Genomic DNA, 24,854 nt, shown 5'->3' on the forward strand with positions numbered 1-24,854 from the left:
CCTGGCCAATAAACATGGAAGCAATCAGCTGCTGCTCTGATACAATTACTGCTCCTATTGCAGACTGCTTATTTTTTAGGGAACGTGACTGGATCAGAAACTGAACAATTTAACCAACTATATAAAACCATCCTCTATTTATGAATTACAGTCTTCACTGATTCTCTTTTCCCCAAAACATTATTTATTTGTTGAGTGAACCATCACAAAGGCAAAGACACTTTTGTTTCCAAGGTTTTTTAATGGAGGGGTAGCTGGCAGCCCTTTGAGAGTCCCTCTGCACTTCGCTGTTGAGGCATATGTTTGCTTTTAGCCAACATGCAAATTTTTACAGGACTTGGTTTAAAAAATCCTAATTGGCACAGGTATTGGAAAATTTTCCAACATGGAAATTCAGAAAGCAGGGTTTATGGAGGAGTCACAGATCTACGTCATCAGTGAAATCATGGGGATCAGGTATTGAATTTTGAGGGGTTCTTTCTAAGGCGTAGTCTGTTGCCCATTAACCATCCATACAGGTTAATTGTAGACTGGAGAAAAGTCATTTCTTTGGGCTCCAGAGAAGTCATTTAGTTGCCAATCCAGCAATTGATAGCTGCTTACGTTGCTTTTGCACTCATTATCTTCATTCTAAAGGCACCTGGAGAATAATCCTTACCGATTTGTCTTCATAAAGTATGGCTGCAATGCTAAAGCACATCAAGAAACAGGTTTAAGGAATTCTGAGCTTTCCTAGAGGAATCTATGGAATCAATCAAGAGGTGTGTCAAGACCAAAGTTGGCTTTATGTGAAAGAGGGATGAATTTTCTGGGGTGGCTGACACTTCATCTGCCATCAGAATTTTAACCATACTGTGGTGTGCCACCGAAAGCAAACCCATCTGAGTCACAAGAGATAATACACAAAACAAAATGGGTAAATACCTTAACAGAAAGGACGATGCATAGTTCTTGTTAAAATAAAGAGGTCCGTGGTTTGAATCTAAGAACTGGAACATAATTGTCCTTAAAATTGTCTGGCGTGGAGGCTGAGTTTAGATCTGCCAGTTCTGAGGGCTGGAAAGATACCAATGGCCTGCTTTATTTTGCATGGTAACAGGTAACTTGCCCCAAAAGGAACAAATCTAGTGCTGGTAAATGCTTGTCTGTAGTAAAATGGAAAAAATATTCAAGTTTAAGTGAGGTGACTGTTAGTGAACTCAAAGTTTTCTAACTCAGGGGGTTATGCTTTGCTTGTAGTGTTGTGGTGGGTTGACCACTGCTGGCCACCAGGTGCCTCCCACACTCTCTTACTGCCCTCCCCAGCTGGACAGGGGAAAGACGATGAAGAAAGGTTGAGATAAAAACATGGACATTGCTGGTGAATTTCTGTGATTGGCAAAACAGGCTCGTCTTGGAGAAGATTAATTTATTGCTCATTAGTGACAATTGGGTAGTAAGATATAAAAACAAAATTAAACCCACCTTCCCTCCATGCCCTCCTTCTTCTCAGGCTCAATTTCACAGCAGTATATTAGTACAAGAAAACACAGTCTGTGTTATAAGAAGATTAAAGTCAGTTCCTACACACATATCAAAAGTTGCAATGCTGTAAGAAGTGCATTTGGACCTAATATTTTGAGCTATATTTTGAGGTTTGTTGATTTATTTATTTTTAGTAGCTGCCACCAATGATTTAGGTGCTGTCATGGGTAAGACAAAGCAAACTCTCCATTCTGGATTTGAATACTGGGCTTTGTGGCAGAACCAAGATCACAGCTTTCACCCTATTTGGCTACCTCACATTCCTGCATTTATGCTCACTGGGTCCCCACTTCCTGGCAGGGAGGCCCTGGCTCCTGCTGTGCCACTGTTCGCAGTTTCCCATCTCAGGCATCACTGGCCAAGATCCTGAGGCATCCCTCAGCATTTGTCACCATGCACGTCTCTCACCTCCATGATCTTTCCTCCAACCATACTCTCCTAACTTCTTTCCAGGCTCCTGTCTTTCCAAAACTACTTTTTAGGAACCTATCTTTTCGGCACACTTTCTGACACCCAAACCCTTACCTTTCCTAATTCTAATAGTCAGGTGCAGAAGCACGATGGGGGACCAGTCTCCTTGGTGGTGCTTCTGTCTTGCATCTCCTGGAAGTTTCAGACCTGCTGCTTCTGCTTTGCCAGCTTGACAAGTGGCAGCAGGCAAGTGGCGTGTTTGTGCCTGAGAGTTCAACAGTTCAGCTTCAGTGATTCATGCGTGTGCACACATATAAGATCTGCTGCATGTTAGCATTCACACTGTAAGCTGTTTTCACCTAAAACAGATGCTTATAGCAAGGAAGTTTCTTCAGCCACCACAAATTCTTGCTCACATCCAAAGGCAAAGGGCTACCTGCACTTCTGTTCTTTGCCACGTTTCCCCATGTCATGGCCCTACTTCCCTTTCAAGTACAATTAATTCTACAGTCCATGAACGAGCTCGCATATGCACAGTCCTTTAACAACACCACTTACTGTGCAGAAACATGGTAAATTGTCCCAAAGCAGCCTGCTGTCACCTCCCTACCCCCTGGAAAAGCAAATACCTACCGGGGGGCTGAGGGATGGAGGCTGGCCTGCTGCTGTCACCTGGTGAGAGGGAGAAGAGGTGGCACAGAAACGTGCCAGCCCACAAACAAGCTGCTTCTGCTGTGATCAGCAAAGCAAGTTCCCCAACAGGATGGGTAAGTCACAGCCGATGCAATGCTTGCTCAGTTTTCAAGTTTCTTCACTGAACCGAGCTAAGGAGGGTGCTCCTGAGAAGTACCCAGCAGGTGAGGAAGCAGCTGGAGAAGAGGACACCCAGGTCTGAGTCAAAGCTATGCGACCACTGAAGCAACCAAATAAAGCCTTGGAGACTTTGTGAGCAAGTGTGGAAAGAAGAGACATGAAAATAAAACACCAGTGACAGGTGTGTGAGAGTACATTGCCTCGAGAGACAGTGAGAGCAGAAACATATGGGTGAGAAAGGCCCAGGGGGGTCTGGCTGGTTTGGATGGCTGTTAACATGTCTCTCAGGAGGAAAAAGTGTAGAAAGTGCTCCCTTAAAGCATTTGAAACATACACAAACTGTGCATCTGCATTGTACCGAGGCTGAAGAAAAGATGCTGTAGCCACCCCTTTTGCTGCAGGGAAAGGCTCTGGACTCAAACGTGTTTTTCAGGGAGTACGGCCTGTGCTGGAGGGAAGGATGCACCGCTACGGAAATCTGAGCTAATCCCCAAGAAACGGGGCTGGTGTCTTTTGAGAGCTGGCCACTGTGGGAAACCTTTAGGGGGAAGAGACTGAAGTGGGAATCACTCGTGCTTCTTATAGGATTGAAGCGTATGTGCTGTAATTTACTCTTAGGTTTCAGGCATGGGCAAAGGACAAATGCCTCATGCTGGTGGGGGAGACGTTTCTAGCATCGGAGCCTCAGCTCTAGTGGCCCTGATTTCTCATAAATTCCTATTTTAGGAACTCACTTTATTTTATTTTATTTTATTTTATTTTATTTTATTTTATTTTATTTTATTTTATTTTATTTTATTTTATTTTATTTTATTTTATTTTATTTTATTTTTGATCTTATTTCTCACAGATACAAATTCTGATCTGTCTTTGGGGGTGGCTGTGACCCAGCTGAGGCAGGGTTCCTGTGTCGAAGGCCTGTGTTTCTAACCGAGGCCTGGAGTCTGGGCTGGTGTGGCCTCCATTTCAAGAGCACCAGTCTTCCACAGACCAAATTAACTCAGCAGGCAGCAGAGTATGAAATCGGACATGACCGATCAATCCCTTGGCTTTGATTCAAAGCGAAACTAATGGAATGTAAAGAAAATGTAAAAACCTGTAAGGCTGCAAAGGGTGGTCATTTATCCCTCTTACAAAATAAAAATTAACTTAGGATCTGGGTGGAGACACAATGTTTGAAGAAGTGAATATAACAATGCATAGGGACATTAGAAATGATTGCTGTGCAGACTGAGCCTCGAGGGAATGGCTTTGATAGATGCCACTGACTAAAATAATTGCATGATAATTTTGGCTAGCGGCACCATCCCATCATCTGATGGTTTTAAACTATGCACATAGAGTTTAGATTGAATGATCTAAACATCCAAATACAAATAACTGAGAAGTCTGCTCCAAGTACCACGTTTATGCTTTGGCTCTTGAAAAAAAGAAAAAAAGAAAAAAAAACAACAACAACAACAACAACAACAAAAAAAAAACAGATGTTCTAGCACTTTGGAAGAAATTTTCTGCTCTACAGCATTCAGCAGTGCTACGTGCTCCTTCTGCAATGCCCTAACAAAGAATAACCAAGGGCTTTCTCCTAAGGTAAGCAAAAGAAAAAAAAATCTTCCTAGGGAAGTTCTGAGCAAGTAGATACCCATCAGACTGATAGCAATTCGAATTAAAAACTAGGAGTATTTATATCTTAATATTTAATCTTTTTAGAAAAGAAGTTTTTCAGTGAAGCTAGAAATTGATGAAAAATGGTCTTTTTGCAGTTTAGTTGTGGGTTATTACTCACTTCCTAATATGAGCTATAACCAGTGGATCAATTGAGCCTGTTCACAGGTGTTATCGGACTGGCCGTTCTCAGGATGCCAAATGTATATATTGCTACTTTTGAAGTGTAATGGCTGCAGGACAAAAGAAGAATTCAGACAGTGCCGTACTTCATTTTGACCATCCGTTCCAGTTCTATTTTAGTTTACATGTGATAAAATTTATGAAGGTTTAACTCTGCAAATCACTTCTGATGAAATATTGGCACATATTTAATGCAAAAGTGATTTGAATTGTGGAAAATTATTAAACAAACTTTAGAAGAAGTAAAGAAGTAACAAAAACAAGAAATTAAGAAGTGTCCTCCATTAGAAAGGGGGAACTTCCATCTGATTCTAACTATTACATGCATGAATGGTTAATGCTTAAAATTGTCATATAAAAATATTTGGACAGACATGAAGATTAGTCAGATTGTGTAAGGAGAAATGTCCCATGTCTGTACAATCTAGAACTGTGTATTTTGTCAGACTAGGAATAATGATCTCTCTGATATTTTAGATTACTCTCTTACAGTAAACTGAAATTACTCTGTTACGCTGGGCTCAAATAAGACTAGGGGGGAAAGGAAAGATGGATGAATTGTAAACAGAAGGCTATGAAGTAGTTTTGACTGACATCTTTGAAACTATGGCTTTCATGGATATAGGTTACCTTTTTAGTTTTATTATTATGTTGTTACAGAACATTTACCATGTAAATATTCATACTGTGGCTTTATCAGTGCAGATTTTATGGGAAAGTGTCTTGGTATAGTAAGCTTACTTAGAGAATTAATTAGACCATTCCTATAATTATCCTGCCCTGTCAGCTGTTGTAAAGGAAAGTCAAGGACAGTGTTGTTTAGATAGTGATAGCAACAACAAAGAAACAAACGCTTGCATAGAGACACAGTTTATACTCTTCTTCTTGTCCTCACCCTGAAAGACATTAACTTTCTGTTCCAAAATGGACATTGAAAATTCCTAGTGCTAGAAGAATGATCTCTCTTCATCTCTAGGACTAAAACATGTCTCATTTCCTGCACTTACATTTTAGCATCTTGCTCAACGCTCTTTTGTTCAGCCGCTGTGTCCTGCTGTCAGTCAGCCACCTTTCAGGGAAAGCTGTACCTAACAGTCAGCAAGGATTACCCACTAGTACTTGTCCTCTTGAGTGTCGGGGTTGGGATCTTGCTCTGCATAAACCTCTACTTCTCACCATACTGAAGGTGAATTATGTAATGCAGACTCTTCTGTACATGCACTTTCAAGCTGTGCTGTTGGTTACAACCGAAAATCTTTACTTGCAGTGTGGATGAATATAACCTCCAAGCAGATTATTGCTCTGCAGGATCATATCATAAATCACCTCCAAGATATATTGATAACAGTGATATCACTCAGCTTTGCAATCAGTCAAGATCATGGAAGATTTTGGGTACTGCAGCCAGCCACTCTTCAGAAGCTTATAAATGGCACCTTACAAAAGGTTGTAGTTTAGTGGAATTTGGGAAGCTCTGAAAGTGCGGTAGCATACAAAATTTAAGTGAGAACCCTTATGTGGATATGACCCTAGTTGCTTTCAATATTTTATTGCCATGGTAGCAGGAAGAATTCCAGGAATACTACATAGAATGTGTGATGTATTCATAAATACACAAATACCTTACATTTCAATTCCCAACATTACCTGGAGCTCCTGAACAGCTTCTAGAGAAGTGGCTTGGAATCAAGCATCCTGCAGCAGAACATAGATCAGTTTGCTGATGAATCAGATTGCTTCTGGGAAAGAGGTAGTTAAAAAGATCATCTCACACTCACAGCTAAAAACCTTCCCAACACTCCATTACATATTTCCTGCTTTATTCATTTCATATGTTTAAATTCATTGCCAAGACAAAGGATTACAAAGATACAAATCCTAGAAACTCTCTAATTTTATGAATGATATCCTAGAACTGAGACTATTTATACATGTACAGTTATGTGTAAATTAGCTATGTACTTGTAGTTTTGGACTCCAAGGCAGAAACTTGTGGACCGGTACACTGGTAGATAGGATAATATTGTATGGATGGCATTAATAATGCTACTACCTTGGAGTACCAAATTAAATTCTTTTTGGTCACAATTTTAGGATACATCTCAAAACTTTGTCAATGAAATGAAAGTAATGAGCCTGATATATTATTCCAGTTGTTTTTCACCCAAAGTTGTGGCAAAGACACAGACAGGCATAGAGTGGGTGTAGAATTAATCTATTGTTGGCAGTGGATTTGCAAAGTAGGGAAAAAAAAATCTTCTTTCCCAGTGGGAAGAAAATGCTGTAAAACTGCAGGCAGTTAAGAAGTATTGTGGCTTATAGGTGAACGCAGTCTCTCTTAAGCTTAAAATAATCTCACATCCGAATCTTTCACTACTAATCATGTCGGCATCAATTTAACAGCCCATTACATGGAAAATAAGGATGAATTTCTAAGCTCTCCTGCTATCAGAAGACTATACATGAAGCATCATTATTTTTTAAAAGATATTTTAAAAAGGACCATTTTGAAAATAAATCCAGCTGTGTATTAAAACAACATCACTTTTTGCATTTCAGACATGAACTTCTGACGATGGGGGACTGGAACTTGTTGGGCAGCATCCTTGAGGAAGTCCACATCCACTCCACCATCGTTGGCAAGATCTGGCTCACGATCCTGTTCATATTCCGGATGCTGGTGCTGGGAGTGGCTGCCGAAGACGTCTGGGACGATGAGCAGTCAGAGTTCATCTGCAACACGGAGCAGCCCGGCTGCAGCAACATCTGCTACGACAAAGCCTTCCCCATCTCTTTGATCAGATACTGGGTGTTGCAGGTCATATTTGTCTCATCTCCTTCTCTAGTCTACATGGGCCACGCACTCTACAGGTTAAGGGCTCTAGAGAAGGAGAGGCAGAAGAGGAAAGCCCACCTGCGGGCTCAGCTGGAGGACCTGGAGCCCCTGCCCGAGGAACACAAGAGAGCGGAGAAGGAGCTGCGGAAGCTGGAGGAACAGAAGAAGGTGAACAAGGCACCCCTGAGGGGGTCCCTGCTGCGCACCTATGTGCTACATATCCTGACCCGCTCGGTGGTCGAGGTGGGCTTTATGGTGGGTCAGTATCTGCTCTACGGCTTCCACATGCCCCCCCTTTACAAGTGCACCCGCGCCCCCTGCCCGAACACGGTGGATTGCTTCGTGTCCCGGCCCACGGAGAAGACCATCTTCATGCTTTTCATGCACAGCATCGCTGCCGTCTCCCTCTTCCTCAACATCCTCGAGATCGCCCACCTGGGCCTCAACAGGATCCATAAGACCCTGGTGGGCCGGCCACAGAGGCCGGCGGGCCGAGCTGATGACCAAGCCATCCCCTGCCACCCCACCAGCAGCTTGGCAATGCCTCCTCGCCCTTCAGCCTCCCCACCACCGCCTCCCTCCTCCTCCTCGGCCATCGGGGGCTCGGGGCAGCACCGCAGACAGAGGCCGCCGGCATCCTCCAGCAGCGAGGAGGCTCCGCTGGGCACAGTGGGGACAGTGGGGATGGGGACGGGGACAGGGATGTCCCGCCGGCTGCCCCGCAAACACAGCCGGGTGAGCGCCTGCAGGGATGTGGAGGAGGAGCGCGGCGAGTCCCCCGACAGCGGGCACTGCCCCGGTACCCGCAAGTCCAGCTTCCTCTCCAGGGTGCTGCCCGCCAGCCCCGAGGGCAGCGGCAACCGGAGCTCTGCCTCCCCGGGGGGCTCCGACACCAGCTCCGGGGCCGGCTCCCCGTCGGGCTGCGAGGGGCAGCGGAGCCAGGAGGGCAGCCCGGCAGGCAGCCCCCCGCTGCCCGCCGCCGCCACGGGACGACGGGTGTCCATGGCAAGTAGTGCCCTGCTGCCCAAGGGGCAGATGGCTGGTGGGCGACTGGGGAAAACGGGGGGATCAGGGTGAGCGGGAGGCTCTTGGGGATCAGTCCTGGGGAGAAGAGGGTGAGGCGGGGGTCTGGGAGGCTTCTCCAGGCTTCCTGGCATGGCCTTGGCGTGGTGGGTTGTGCTGGGTGAAGGCTGCCCCCAGCACATCGGTCCCCCAGTGTGGTGAGAGCCAAAGCATCCCTAAGGGATTCAAAGACTCCCAAAGCATCACCAGGGCATCCCCGAGGATCTCCAAGTCACCGAAGGTGTCTCCTTTTCACTCATCGCATCACCCAAGGGCTGCCATCCATCCCTCGGTCAGCTCCGGCCTTCTTGACGCCCTAACAGCCAGAAGGCCACCACCATCCGATGGGTTGGCTTCTTTCGGCTCCAGGGGTGGCTCCCCAGGCTGGCCAGCGGGCTGGGTAGCTGCCCAGAGGGGAAACCAAAGCCTCTGCATATAAAACACCAAATTATCACAATCACACCACCAACAGCTACAGAAAGGCATTTTCAGAAGCTGTTCCTGTTCTTCGGCTGGTCCATACTTGCTTACACTCAGTGTTAATAAGGTCTTGTGCTTGCCTTCAAGCACCAAGTAGATTTTTATTTTATTTTTATTTTTTTAAATGAATTTGACTTCTGACTGCCTGGATCACAGGATTTATCCCCTGAGAACAAAACCCCACAACTTTTTTACAAATTCTTGCAGGAGCAAGCCCTTAAATATCTTTTGACAGAGCATGTAAGAAACAGAAGATTACTTCACACAATACTCAAAGTTATCAGTTCTGCTTAATTTTTCCTCACTCGTCCTAAAAATACATGCTTTTATTAAATTTGAAGCATAACAAACACACAAAATCCCAAAATCTTCTGCGGTGAGAAGCAGAAAATGCTCTCACACATTGTTCCCCACCAAACTGCCTGTGAGCTCCATTTTTCATGGAGCTATAATTTCTACAGTATATAAATAGTGGGCATAAACCATGTTAAATTGCCACTTTCATGCTATTTAATTACTTTCCACTTTGCTTTTTCAAATTTGGGGAGATGGCCGAGAGCCCAATCTGTTGCCCATCTGCTGTGTTTTGATACCCAGATGAGAAGGCTATTTAAAAAGGCTGAGTGCAGGAGGTACTGAGCAAGGCACCTGTTGAGAAGTCCTGAAAGATACTTGGCAGCTTTTAATGTTTAACGACAATGAAGATATCTTGCAGGTGAGAGCTTGCTGAGAAATATACTCAGTTTGCAAAGCAGTGCCGTTATTCCTGAAAGGAACACTTTTCTGGCATGCTGCCTTTGTGGATCATTACACATGGGACTGGTACTAGCATTTTTAAAAGTGACTCAAGATATTTGGAAGTAAAGGCACTTCTACATATCATTCAGTCACTGCTGTGGCTAGTGCACTCTGCTACCAGTATTTCTGAGGTATTTAATGACACCACTTTCAATACACTTGTATGCTAGTGCAGCATAGAGACATTGTGCCTGGGCAATAAAACCTGTACAAAGAGAACAAGGAAATTCCACTTGGGACTTCCTCTTCAGAGGAAAGGTTACTTTAAGTGAAAATGCATTCAGTCCTCCACTGAAAACCTGCAAGATGTATGGCTGGATAGGAAATTGAACACAAAATGTATGTTTGGCATGAAGAGTCCTCAACTTCTCAGACTTGAATTGAAATCAAACCGGCTATATACGTATAAAAGAAGAGATGCCTTTCCCTCGGTAGGATTCAGACCAACCACTGTTTGGCCACAACACAGACACTCAAGGCTATTCAAAATTCCCCTCTCCAGAACTGGCGGAGGCAAAGAGCCATTTCTGTGCTTCACGCCCAACTATGGCATAAAAGTTGGAAAATATTTCCTTTACAGCTGATTAGTTTTACAGCCAAAGCGATCACTCATCACGCTCTATTCAGATTCTCGCTCATTGCACTGTCAAGGGTTGTCCATTATTCAAATTGGGAAGCAAAAAATGAGAGAAGCACAAGTCTTGAAAAATGTCATTAGGCTGACGGATTCTCAAGAGTTTGATCCATTGGAAAAAAAAATATTTTTCCTTTAAACATTTCTGGTTAGACTTCAGATCCAAAATGTTCGGAAGACGGACCACCAGAACAAGATATGCAGCAGGTAAACACGTAGCTCTGCCCTTGGTTTTGCATCTCCAGCTCTGTTTTAACTTTTTTATTCCAGCCATGGAACCTAGGGGCACCTTCTGCATGGCTTGAGCCTTGTCTCCCTTGGGCAAGGGGACCTCAAGTGTCTCGGCACACCCAGCTCAGGGAAAAGGGCCACGCTGAATTTGGTGCAAATACTCTCACAAGTGACAGCTGGGAGTGAGGTGCACAAGGACACGTGGGATCTATGTTGGTATTCATAGGATTTTGCATCATGAGGAAAGAAAAAACAGAAACTTTGCAAGGCCAGGCCCCTGCATGATACAGCTAAAGTCCAACAAAAAGCGCAGGCTGATGCAGACAAAAGTCAGTGTAGAGCTGCTAGAGACAGGATCCGTACTCCACTGAGATGAGGGCAGGAGTTACAGAGCATTTAGGGGTTTTGTTGTTGGAGCACTGCACCAAGAGTTATTGCCTGCCCAGCCTGTCCAGTATCACCTTTTCTTTGGCCTGCATATAATAGTTTTCTAACAAATCCGAAGGTGTGCTCTGAAACCCATGAGTTTTAATTTGGTTAACTGAGATTGGACACAATGACCTTAAACTACTAACTCTTGCCACAAGGGCACAGTCTTCCAGAAGACTTGGATCTGAATCATCATATTTGCACCCCAAGCTAAATCTGCATTGAGGGAACTACTGGGAAAGAGTAACAGTCCACTTGCTAGAGCACCCAAGGATATTCCAAGGAGATGTGGACGCATGACATATCTACCAGTCCTGTTCTGTTCTTGAGCTAAGACCCTTTCCTCCGGAGAGTCCTGTGCTTTCAGTGTCATTTCTTTCCATCTCTGTCCTTGGCTCCAAAGAAATCAACGTGACTTTAAAAGTAGGGCCCCCTCCTCATGGTGAACGAGGGGGATAAAGCTGATAATTAAGCAAGCAGCTGATAAAGCTGATACTCTCAGCTCACAGAAGCAGATTCAGATAGGGCTGCTGATTTTATTCATTCGCAGAAAAGTCTCTGGGGCTGAAATCCTGGTTCTGCTGAAGCTGGGGAAATTTTGCTATTCACTGGGTCTGGTTTCCTTCACTACGCTGCTTTTTCATCCCTCTGTGCTGTTCAGATTTTTTGCTGCTTCTCAATTCTCCGTTCAGCTTTGAGCCTTTTACCCAGTGGGAAAACTGTCAGCAGCGAGAAGGCTATGAAAGAGAGAGCTGCTATTCAGCCTGAATGCCTGCCGTCTTCTCCAGAACCAGGCATGTTTACTCAGCCTTTCAACAACACTTGAGGAATAAATACCCACACGTTTAACTAGCTGCCCACCCGCTCTGCTCTCGCTCCTGGGGCTGGGAACAGTTTGGTAAGAGTCAGTGTGCATCGAAATAACAAGTCTGATAGCCACAGAAGTTATTCTGACAGCTGAGCTCCACCAGAAAACCTACAGGTGGAACAAGGCACGGGTAAAGCCCTGCGTCGTCCCACTAGGATGCTTGAGATGCCTTGCAGGTGTTCGCCTGCTAACACCTGATGCTGCCTTTGTACAGCTTTCCTACTCAAATATCTCTTAAAAAATACTCCACAGTAGTTCTACATGTTACATTTTGTCCTGGTGCACTCAGGAAAAAATCATGAAGATGACTGCCAATAATCCTGCAAACCCTACTAAATCACCTACAAGTACCTGTTCACCAACACAGAAATTAGGAAAATGACAAACCTTGGGGATCAGCAGTGGTGGGCAAATAAGGAACCTCTCTGAGGATGTGTGCAGCACCAAGCAGGCTGGGTTTCTGAAAGGGGAGCTTGCCTGAGCCCATCTTTGTATGGTTTTAAGGCAATTGAAAGATGTACAAGACCCTTAACATGTAAAGCAAGGGCTGTAGCATGGCAGTCACCGATTTGAAGCAAATTACTTCAGGGATTAATTTATTTGGTTTAAAAGCAAGGTGCTTCCCCTCCCCTCAGCCTCCCCTTAGCACTGAACAAAGCCAAGGTAAGTGTGTTGTCAGCTTCCCACCTTCGCAGCTGTGCATGTGGTGGAGCCTGGGTTAATCACTATGATAACATTTCTTTCTCCCCTTGAAGCCAGTTCAGCTTCATGCTTTCTCTCTCTCGTTATCTTTCAGAGCATGCTCCTAGAACTATCATCTATCATGAAAAAGTAATGGCGTTCTGAGGACAAGAGATAAACCGGGGGACTGAGCACAAACCACCTTCAGCAGAAAGATAAAAAGCTGATTAGCTGCTGGTGTCTCCCTCTCCCTCCTCCCCTGATCATGCTAAATTCGTAATACAGTGTAAGAAAGCAAACGCTTGTTTTATTCCTCAATGTTATGGCACTTCCAGCAGCACCGCACGCTGACTGCAGGCGTTGGTGAGCAGCTTGCACCACAACTCACGATTTTTCTCAAATACACTGAGCTGGAGCTGGTCAGGGCAGAAATAGCCCGGTGTCTTTGGGAGGGCATTTCGGGATGTACAACTTGTTGTGCATGTGAGTAGTGTTCATATCAGCAACCAGCCTGATACACAGACCACAGAGGTAGTGGAAAGCCCAAGACACCTGCAGGGAAGGTTTATTTTGATTTTAAAGCAACCTGGAAGGCTACATGGCCTTTATCTCCCCAGGCTTCAGCAGCCAATGAATAAAAGATGGATCAAGCACACAAGGAGTCTGAAGGGGCAGAGAATTTAACAGAGAAAAGCCCAGCTGAAGAATATTCTGCTGCTTGTCAGTCCGTGCTAATGTAATCCTCAAGCTCTGCTAGAGACTTTCTGTGCTCATGTCGCCTCCTTGTACTTCTGGCTTCAAAATGGAAACTAAGTAAAGCCAGGCAATTAATTTTCAGTGCAAAACATCTGTGCTTTTCTTCAATTTGCTCTTCAAGAAGAACTGCAAGGCATCAGCTCAGGATCACAAAGATCTTACTGTCTCATCAGTTCATGCAGATTACCTGAAGGACAAGCAACACCCAAAAAATCTCACCTTGAGTTTGCCGAGATAGATGCGCTCTGGAAGTTGGATTTCTGGGTTGTAAGCAGCCCAGGACAGCAGCCCTTCCAGCTGTGTATCCAGCAAGCAGAGCGCTCTGGCTAGCCATGAGCCTGTTTCTGGCTGCTCGCTCTTGGCCACTTTAATTTGTCAGGTTTCTCACAGCTTGTGTTTCCCTCAAGTCACTTTGACAGCAAGAACAAGCTTGTTTGCTCTGCCAGCTTCCTTAATCATAAAAGTTCTCTTTGACTTGACAACTCTTAGAGAAGTGGAACAGTAGAAGAAAAAAATATGAAAAAATGAAAAAAAAAAAAAGGACTGAAGCATGAAGATTGCTTGAGATTACAGTGTTTTTGTTCCAGCGTGCATGACTTGCATTTAAGTCACTACAGCCTGACACTTTGCCTCTGCATTTATTTAATGTGTTAAAGCAAAAAAAAAAAGGGAAATGCCTAGGATGGTAGCCATTAAGTGTCAGGAATGACTGGTTAGGGGTGGAGAAGTGCTCCTGCTAGAGAACATGCTCTACTGCCGGGCCGTAAGGAGAGGCAGTGGGCTCTGCATCGTGACAGATCTGAACGGGTGGGAAGCTTCCTTCGTGTGAGCTCAACAGGAAGATCTGGGAAATGCTGGGAAGTGGTGTTTCTGCTCTTCCTCCATGAGGATTTTCAGGTTGAAAATCCAGGGGCAACACTGACTGCTGCTGGCGGAGGAGGACACAGCTGACATCCCTGAGGGCGGTGGCCCAGGGCACCCGACCTCATGCCCGTGTTCCCCATCGGGTGGCCGGACACCCGGCTCCCTCTGGCAGCCTGCCCACCCCCCTTTTTTTTTGCGGTTTGAGGGAGGTTAGTGGTTGATGGCACAAGTTCCTGCTTCAGAAACAGACATTTGGGTTACATGCAAAAAAAAAATCAGCTTTTTGGTTGTTGTTTATACAGAAGTATCTTTCAATGTCTCTCGGGTTTTCTGTAAAAGGGAAACAAACCCCAACCTCTCCCCTTGCCTCCCTACATCTCGGTACGCTGACGCTTTACAAGACCAAAACAAAGACTTAGCAGAACTGCCTAAAGTCAAGCACTGGGGGAATGGGTACAGATACAGCGCATTTGATCTTCCAAACCAACTTATTTCATCTCTGCAACGAAATACCCTCGGCTGCTCCTGCAGCAGATCAAAGATAACCAGATCCCTGGATCAAAGCCGACTAATGAATTAGGAATGGGACCACGCGAGCAGAGGGTTCGTCATAAGGCCAGAGCTTCACCAGGCAGCATCTGCCCTGCCCTGCCCATCTCCCTCCCGTCCCGCGCCCCAGCTACGGCCCCGCGCCTGCCACGGACTGCGACATCAAGTTCGGAGTCGAGAGAAGTCGATTTACAATACATAATGATATGTCTTTATTTCATCAACAGAAATGGTGTCTAGACAAAATTCAGTTAACACTAGCAATTCAAATGAATGAAGAGAGTCGGGTGTTTTTTTTTTTTTCATTTTTGTTTTTTGCACAATACTGTATTTACAATGAGTAAATGACATTTTAAATTCATTAGTTCATAGCAATGCTTTCTTCCAAAAAGGTAAAAATTCTTAGTAACAGAGAGTAAGCATCAACAGCCACCTCATTTATTTATACAATAAAAATCACAAGAAACCACAGTCACCTAGAAAAAAAATAAAGACAAGCTTAAGAACTAGTACAATAAAATGATGCATTGAATTAAGTTACATTAATCGCATAGAATTTGTGTAAAAAGTATGTAGAAAAAACACCTGATGTAACCTGTTACAGTCATTGACCAGTTATGAGAGGTACAGAGGGTTATACAGGTAGATATGTGTGAAAACTGTCCATACTGTTTGACCTGGGGAGGAAGAGAAGAGGGGTTGCACCCCCTTGCATACACTGATAAAACCCTGTTTTGAATATGGCCTCTGAAGTTTGTAAGGCATATATAAGAGGTGCACTTGTAACCAACTGGTTCTGGAACAAACTCTTAGGGCATCCCCACCCTTGAAATCAAAGGCGATGCTTGAAATCAATGGTAAACAAACACGCATCAAATATCACCAAAGTGTTTAGTATAATTCCTGCCAGCCTGCGGGATCCAGATAGCTTGGGTCAGAGCACAAGTAGTAGTGGGAACAGGATCTATAGCACGCACGTTTCTCTCAGCCATACGCAAACACGAGGCAGCTCCATCCCGTGCGATCGCGCCCTGGAGGCTGCGGTTCCTCTGGCTACGGGGCCGAGCCCTGACAGCCACCCCAGTCCCAGGGGCTGTTCGGGTCCGTATCCTGGGACCACCTCTGCTTCTAAGCAGTCAGTGAGAGCAAACGCTGCCAGCTGCCATTTCTGTTTTGGGATGCTAGGTTCTCTCCATGGGCCCTCAATGAGCCGAACGGGACAAGGGCGGCACCGCGCGCGTCGTTTCGCCTCCATAAAGGGCTCGTCCCACAGCAAGTAAAATTCGTATGAGAACAGGAGTCATCTAACTGGGTTTTCAGCAGTCGTTTGTCTGGGGTAATTCCCTTACAAAAAGGTATTCTTAGGATTCCTTCCTGCCAAAAAGTGGTTTTATTTGCAAAAATGGCAACGTTGTATGTGTAATACCTTAAAATGCATATCAGTATTTGACTTTGATATAAATAACACCTATCCTGGTGGAGTGTAGGAAAATACTATACACTTAGTCCTTGCAAGTAATGCCATTAAAATTTTGAGAGTAAGGAGAATAATTATTCTACAGACCACCAACAATAGATCTTTTAAATATACACACAGTATTTGAACATATGCATATACACATATATTGGATTCTGCAGCATCAGATCTGATGCCTGAGTCATGAAATACTCCAAGGAGTATTATAAATATACACATAGGTATTATAAACAGGAAAATACACAAACACACACTGACTAGAATTATATATGTATGTATACATACATACACGTATTATAGATAGGTATATAAAATTAACTTGGACTGTGTTGGCAGAGACAAAACTGAAATGAAGTAAAAACTCTGTTGAGGAAATTTCTAGCAGGAAAGAGAGCACAAGTTCTTTGCAGAAATGGTTTTAGTTTCACCTCACTTCCAACAAAAATGAGCCACCCCATACTTAGCAGATCCCTCCGTATGCAAGGCCATCAGCTCCGCTGCTCACACCGAAGCTAAACCTCCTCTACACAGACCTAAAATGTAGACTTTTAAAAATGCTGCAAACTTGGGCTACGTTCACCCGAAGACACCTCCAAATGCATTTCGGATCAGAAAAAAAGGTGAAAGCAGTGCTCCTCGTTGTAACGGCAGAGGACAACACGTGAGCTCGAGTAAACCTGGCAAACGTTCACTTTGTCTCACTGCAAAATTCACTACAGGTCTACTCTGGAAACCCATCCCTCTCCTCTTTAACAACCACAGTAGTGGATTACATGACACAAGTGAGCCTGGCAGTACAGTGCTTCATCATGCTTTCTCCTAGTGGATCAGATTTTATTTTATTACAAGATTATAGTGATTCCAGCATGCAGATTTGTTTTTCTTTCCTTAGGCAATCATAAACATACATATTAAAAAACCTAACTATCTATCTAGGCATTTTAACTTCTATTTAAGCGCTCTTTAGAATACAGACTTGACGAAGTGTTGAACTCCAGATTAACAACCACACTATCAGCATTAATCATTTCTCTGGCAGCAGTTAATCCATTTAGCAAAGTTACTTATCTAGTTCCCACTCTCCTTTTTAAAGAGAAGTAGCAGTTAGCATACTAATCACCGTGGCTTGCCTTTGCAGCACATTTTACTTCCTTGGGAAAAAATAATACAAGGATTAGATCCAAAAATATAGTGCATCTTAAAAGCAGCATATACCCTTAGAAAGACATTTAATAAATTACTTGTACAATATATAAAATAATAGTTTTATACTGCAGCATCAAACTCTGACGCCTGAGTCATCATATGTTAGGAAGTTTGTGATATAAATACTGGGATCTCCTGATAACACAGCCAACATTTTGCTTTTGCATTTTGCATGTTTTCTGTTTTGTTTTCTCTCTCTCTGTTTCTATTTTTTTCTTTTTTAATTTATTTTTTTTTGCACTACCTTTTTGTTCCAGAATCAGCTTGCAACGAGCTTTAATTGTGTTCAAGGCACCCCCAGAGAACGCAGAGAAACAAACACATTATATAGTGTAGTACTCACCTGACAAAGCATAACGAGCCTAAATGAAATGAGGTTTCCTGGCGATACAAGGATAGCAATGGCAAAGGAAGAGGAGGACTAGGTACAGCCTGGACAAAGCTTCGTGGACTCGCATGCCCACGAGAGCGGTGCAGCACCCAGCGGGGAGATGGGGGCTCGTGATACCTTTCCCAAGCACTGCCTGGCAGGACAGATGCTGCACGTGTCCTCTTTGACAAATGCAAAGAGATTCCCACTTAAGATCATGGTGACCATTGGCCAAACTCTTCACACTCATCAATACTGCAGTCAGCTTTTTTTTTTTTTTTTTTCTTTTAATTCTTTCTAACAGCGTCCTTGTGGTCAGCTGTTTTGACCTCATGACAAGAACAGCTGGGGATGCTACCTGATGTCCAGGTCTGAAGCTAATTCTCCCAATGCCTTCCTTTAAAGTTAGCCCGGTAACAGTTTTGAGAGCCACGTGGTTCAGAGTAGCAAAAAAAACCCTCGAAATAGAAACAAAAAACAACCACCACCACCACCAAAAAAAAAAAAAACACTGAAAAACCATGATACATGTAAATATAGGAAGCAATGACACAAAATCAGCCACTTCTAATGGGCGAGAATGAAATCAAACATCCAGAAAAGCTCACGGGGGAGGGAAAGAGAGCGAGAGGAGAGAAAAGGTTGAGGAAGAGACACTTATTTGAGCAGTGGTTTTAAATACCAGTTCCCAAGGTAGAGGAAATCAAGAGACCCAGCACCAGTATGAAGCCAGGTCAAACCTAAGAGCTGCAGCGCAATGGGTTGTGTGGGTGGGTTTATAAACCGTTGGAATGAGGTCAAGAGTACCAGTTGCACATGAGTTGTTAGTAGAGTAAATCTTCATGTCAGGAAGCAAGTTAAAACTTGGTTTTACGCTCATAAAACATTCTACCTATTGATATATATAGGAGGTCACTTAAAAATTAAAAAAAAAAAAAGGCAACAGAAAAACATCTTTAAAATACTGTGTCAGTCGACCCTCCCCTCCCTCCGCCCCAGCCCCCCCAAGTAGCTATGAGTCTATAATGTGATTCACATTTAGTTTTAAAATTCTAGCTTTCACCATGGTCTCATAGAAACAAAACTTCTCTGCGAAGCACAGAACTGCTTTGCAACGTCAATGAATCCAAAGGAAAACCCAATCCCCCCGCAAGAGCTTCTCACTCAGTTACCTGCAAAAGGTGGCCGGGAGGGGGGGGGGGGTTCAAATCTTTTTAGCTTAAGCTCTTGTAAAAAGAAAGGACGACTCCTCCCCCTTTTTCAACCGTGTGAACTAGGAGTTTATGGCATTCGTATACTTTTGAACATCTAAAGGTAAGGATTTTGTACAGTAATGATTAATACTTAAACATAAATATTCTCCTACATTATATACTAGATTTTCTTTGTACATGCGGGGAAAAGAAGTATTTTCAACAAACATGGCACATGCTATATGCATTTCCTCCTCGGTAGCTCGGCTACAATAGTGTGGGTGCAGAGGGTAAAAGCAAGACCTTGTGGCAAGCGCGCGACGGTCCACGAGCACAGTCTGAAGATGGAAGAAGGGGAGGGAGGGAGCTGATTCCTCCTCCAAGGTAAGGATGCTGATCTACTGGGTGCCTCAAAAAAAGCACCAGCGCACACCTCGAGTGTAAACGTTAGTGCAGAAGACCACATTATCGCCCAGTGCTTCTGAGAAGCCGCTATCCCCCCACTCTTTTTGTCTTTTTTTTTTTTTTTTTTGAACAGGTGTGAACAGCTGGTCGATTTTTTCAGCAAGAACAAACAATATCAGCCAGTAAAGCACATGACAGTCGTCGCCCAGGAGAAAGCCACGCAACCTGGCACACGCAGGGCAAAGAACCACAAAAGAAAAACTCAGTACACTTAGAGTAATAATAATTATTAAAAAAGCATTAGGAGGACGTTCTTCTGTCTACACTGTACATACGGCTGTTATGCTCGGAAAGCTGCTGTCTCACACAGTCATAACAGGAGTCAACATCGCTTCAGATACAAATCCGATACAGTTACAACTAAGCCAATTCACTGAGCAGTCTCCTTTGAGACCGGGCTCTTTTAGCTGCGGTTTGTGCTGAGGGCAACGCTGCGGGACGAGAGGATCCTGGAACACAAGAACTGGAAGGGCAAGCGACCCGAGCGGGTGTCGACAGACGTGTGATTTGCTCTTAGAGGATACAGTGCTAACTCGACTTCTGTAGGGAAACCAAAGTCAACGGTTAGGGGTCTGATCCTGCATCTCTTCCTACCCAGGCAGGATCTCTGACTTCGCCAGACCCACCTCTGCAGCTCGGGTCTGGCGAAGGAAAAAACAGGTAATGTCTGAGGAAAGCTGAGGTGAGGCTACAGGGACTACTCGGAGCAGCAGTTGCTTCCATGAGTAAAGGATGCAGACCGGGGCTGGAAAAGAAGCCCCCCGAAGTGTATTGATGTGATCTCCGTTTACTTTACTTCGTGGAACGTATGATGAACAGATCCAGTTGTCAAATACGTTTTTCTCTAAAGAGTGAAATATACTTTACCCTATAAGAATCCAAAAGCATCATTAACAGCACTTAAGCTTGGTTTGTGAAACAGAAAGAAGTCTGAATATAAAAATAATTCAAGCAGATTCTCTTTACAAATTGTATAGTGAATTCAGTATTTGGCAAGACCGTTTTTTACTACGTAATGAGCTCCTGAGTGTTTGTCTATTAGCTAAAACTTTTCTATTTTCTTTAAGCCATAAAGCAAAGAAAACCATATACTCAAGTTATACTGAAGTCACGACTTCATTTATGAAAAGAGGTTTGACCAGAAACTCAGTGCAAGTGGCAAAGTTGACCATTACTGTACAGTATCTGCAAGAAAATAAAATAAATCCACATTGCTCAAGTGGCACGAAATGGCTGTGCCAAAAAAATTGTCTATAATAAAATCTCAAATAAGCTTCCAACATTAAAATTTTATAAATAAGTACAAATTGAATGATATTGCTGAACTGAGAACCGAGAAAAAAAAAATCGTGTAACAAGTTACCAAACTAGTTCTAGCATCGAAGACAAAAAGGAATGTTGGAACTTGTTTATACAATGTAAATGAAAGCTTCCAGTTTGTAGGATGAGAAAAATTGAGGCATGCAGGGACTTTTGCATATGGATATATATATTTTATATATATTATATATAATATGTACAGTTTAGCTATAAAACTTTGATGTGTAAAGAAGCTGTCTTCAATGAAAAATTGAACATTCAGAGGAAATTCCTGAGTTAGGGTTTTGTGACATGGGCCACTGAGAAAAAAGCTGCGGTTGGGTCCTCAGAGGTGTTATGTCCATCCCTGTTAAGATTGAAATCAACATACAAAAACAGACAGTGTTGCCACTGTTTAGTTCCCTGCCTGAGCAAGGGATAGCACCATTGTGAAGATAACTCCTGCTTGTAGAGAGGAGGGAATACTTAAAAACAGTATTGCTGCTAAGACCACTGTAGTGTGCACCAAATACGTTCTTCTAGACAACAAATGAACACTGCCACCGGCTGACTGAAGAACACCTGACCAGGTGTAACGTTAAGGTTACAAGTCACTAGGTGTAATCTTTCCTAGGCTGTTCATCTGTTGTACATTTATCAGTCATTTCCTGACAGAAGTCTACCGTGACCGTTTGGCTACTCTGCTCTCGCGGAAGCTCTCTCTCGGGGTAAGTACCTGGCTCAGCTCCATCCAACCCCCCGCCGCCGGCCGAGCAATTCTCCGAGACGTTGTTGGGCAGCCAGGGAGCTCCCAGCTGCACCGAGCCTTGCTCCGAGCAGCACTGCATGCTCTCCCCGACGCACTGCGACGGCACCAGGCTCTGCTCCACGCCGGCCGGGGAGGGGCTGATGGTGGTGGCTGTCTGCAGATCCATGGGCCTGAGAACGGGGCAGTATCGGTGGAGGGCTTGGATCTGTTCCGGGCTCTGCATGTCTCTGCACACCTCCTGGGAAAGACACGAGAAGTTGTCTAGCAATTCTCCCATGCTTGCTTTCAGCTGGTTCCTTTCGGAGAGCAATTTCTCTTTCTCACAGACCTGGAAAAGAAAGAAGGCACTTTAGTTTGGTGACGGGCCATCCGCTGGCAGCCCAGCTCAGGCACGCATCCCGCAGCACCCAAGGAGAACTCGAACACGGCACGGTTATTTTCACGGGGTAGAGGAAAAGCCACAAAGCCATCAGATATTTGACCACCGTGAGGCCTGTGTGGACTGCAGTTTGGGAAATAGCTCGAGAAAAACATTTGAGTTGGAAGAGGATAGAGTCGTAAATTATTCCCTTAATAATGAGTTACCTTAATAGACTACGGCTGCTGGATATATGGTATAAAAAACTCTGACAGAAACGCTCTGACGGAGAAAAGCCATTATCCATCCAACCAAGAAGAAATCAGGGTCTGGTTGATGAAGATGTGTTGCAGACCACCCCTAGATGCTGGGGCAGTCAGACAGGTCGGGCTCACGTCCCAGCTGAGCACCTGTTCCCACTGCATGGTACAGTATTCAGAGGAGATGATCGGGGCCAGGGAGGGCTCTGCGGCCTGTACCATGGCTTGTTTTCATACGTCCTGGTGCTTACTGGTTTGGGTTGGACCTAATCAAGATATTTTTACAAAGACCTGTGTGAAAACCCTAAAAGTAGGCTTAAGGAAAGGTTGGGCCTGGTGCTTAGGGACATGGTTTAGTGGGTGACATTGGTGGTAGGGTGATGGTTGGACCAAGTGGTCTTGGAGGTCTTTTCCAACCCTAATGATTCCATGATTCTTTCTAATTCACATACTTGGGAGGCAAATGAGGAGGGGTCAGGCTCTACAACCTAGGGATACACCACTAAAAACTGGTGTTGACCCAGTGCAGAACAACAGGGATGGTCCAGCTGCAGTGCAGTCCCACCACCCAGAAAGGCAGGCACACAGCTCGAGGGAGTAGACCAGATTTTGAGGAGTACAAGAGCTATTTCCAGAGCTCAGCTGGCCCTGACAGCAGCCCGCCGTGTACCCCACCTACTAACACTGCTAAACCCAAGCTGCCTCGGCATCTGAGGTGTGAAACCCCCTCTCTCTGATAATCCAGCTACGGGTGCTTGCTACAGCTGATAATATTACACTGGGTCCAAAGCCCACACTGGAAGTGTGCAGCTGTGAGAATGAGAATGAGAGCAGTGTACATGAAAAGAACCAACTGCTAAAATATTGATAAATCTATCAAGAAAACATAAAAATAATAAAAAAATAAACAGATGCTCAAGTACATCTTGAGATAATGAATTATGGAAGAGAATATGCTGTGAGTTTGCAGGGAAAAAAAAAAAGTGAGTTGGTAAATGGATGAGTGAAGGAAAGCAGGAAAAAAAAACCCTACCTATCAAACTCAGAAGATGCAACCATGTCACTCACTGTCTGCTGTGAAACCATCTGTGTCAAGGAGATGGGTGACTTACAGGAAGTAAATGCAGTGGGGAGAAAGGGTCTTTCATTTAAAAACAAAAAGCAAAACAAAACAAAAAAAACAGCAGCCAAGTGAAAACCCCTTAAACCCTAGTATCACTACCTAATTAAGGAGGCTGGAAATTACCGGTCACAAAGCGGACAGAAGATGACAAAAGAATTTCCAGTGACCATGTATTGTGTCAAGTCAATTGAAGTTTCATTGCTGGTTTTCCTAAGAGTAAAAGTATGGTCTCAAAGCAGACAATTTGCTCGGACTGCAGGTGTATACGGAGAGGACGGGAGTGCTGGAGAGGCAATAATAAGGTTGCACAAGTTTGTTTACTTTTGCCACTTTGCACACCTCATGGTTGTCTTTGTTGTGATTGATCTTTTTCAAAATGATGCACCCGAGCCCATCTGCTACCTGGACTAAGTACAGTTTGCTAAATAAATATTTCAAAGTTTGCATAAACCCCAATGAACCCGAATTAATTTCCAAGTGAAGGCTACAGGTATCAAACCCAAGCTGCCCTTGGTGCTAGTCCAGCCCTTACAGCACCGCCCCAGGTGCTCGCTGCTAGAGACGTGGACCCCTCTCCACCACCTCGGCGTAGAGGGACGAGTGTGTGCGGCGGAGAGGGAGCCTGCCTCTCCTGACAACCTAGATTGCTCACCTCCTTCTCGCCCTGCAGAACCTCTGACTCATCCGCGTGCACCGTGGATTACGCTCGGTGAAGGAAGCGGTTGCTCAGTATTTTGTTTATCTTTGATGTTTTGTTTGTTTTGTACCAGTCAAGCTCTACTCTTAAAAACATTTTTTTTTTTTTTTTTTTTTTTTTCCCCTACCAGGGCTTCAGCAGCGTGGCATTTGAAGGCTTCACCAGCCTTGATGATTTAAGCCTCCCCACCAGCTTGTAGGGTCAGTGGCACCTCCGTCTTACAGACGGGAAGCAGGCATGCTCAGGCAGTAAGTGACTAACCCAAAGCACTGCGGCTTTGTGCCATTTGTAGGGTGGCAATAACTCAGCTTCCTCCAACAGATCCCTGCCTCTTTCACACCACGCTTGCTACAGCTTGTGCAGAGAATGGAGTACGCTAAAGGCCACCTTCAGCACGCAACCTGTTACCATCAGAACTAGAAGCACCCGATTTCCCAGACCCCCTGAGTTCAACCTACAGCTGAGCATATTTCGAATGTGTGCCCAGGCATGTAAACCAAAAACACTAAATAACCTTTAATTTTAATGGAAACTGGGTACACAGGGAACTCTGAAGGGAAATCAGCTTCAGCTCCTTTTGTTTTATTTATGTGAATGAATTAATTTAGCACTCAAAGCCTTGGATATTCAAAGTTTAATGTCGGACTTCTAAATCTCTGCTGCAAAATGAAATCAAACTGTCCGGTCCTTCATGCTACACACGCTGCTTCTCATAATGGCTCAGCTGAGACTCTTACACTGCTTTTGACATCTCAGAGAGCTTTTAGGACTTTTAAGCCGATCAGGAGGTGCTAACCCATTTTGAAGTTAATGTAGCATTCCTCCCACTGAGTGATACCCTGTAGACACGTCT

The 24,854-nt window shown here is 44.3% G+C and overlaps 2 protein-coding genes across 3 annotated transcripts in view; one reads left to right on the forward strand and one right to left on the reverse strand.

The window, feature by feature from the left end:
* Positions 1–7,171: 7,171 nt before the first annotated feature.
* Positions 7,172–12,780, forward strand: GJA10 (gap junction protein alpha 10; the record flags this gene model as incomplete). The annotated part of the gene is made up of 2 exons (XM_084284434.1): positions 7,172–8,441; positions 12,731–12,780. The coding sequence occupies 2 exons, from the start codon at positions 7,172–7,174 to the stop codon at positions 12,778–12,780; spliced, it is 1,320 nt and encodes a 439-aa protein (XP_084140560.1).
* Positions 12,781–15,029: 2,249 nt separating this feature from the next.
* The window catches only part of BACH2 (BTB domain and CNC homolog 2), a 188,665-nt gene continuing 178,840 nt past the window's right edge, over positions 15,030–24,854 (reverse strand). For both annotated transcript variants that reach the window (XM_084284252.1, XM_084284253.1), the window contains one exon: positions 15,030–21,891. In XM_084284252.1, coding sequence (XP_084140378.1) covers positions 21,409–21,891 — 483 coding nt within the window. In that variant the 3' untranslated portion in view covers positions 15,030–21,408. The remainder of the gene's footprint in view (positions 21,892–24,854) is intronic.

The sequence above is a fragment of the Netta rufina genome, assembly GCF_964035555.1.
Source record: "Netta rufina genome assembly, chromosome: 3".
NCBI classification, from domain to species: Eukaryota; Metazoa; Chordata; class Aves; order Anseriformes; family Anatidae; genus Netta; species Netta rufina.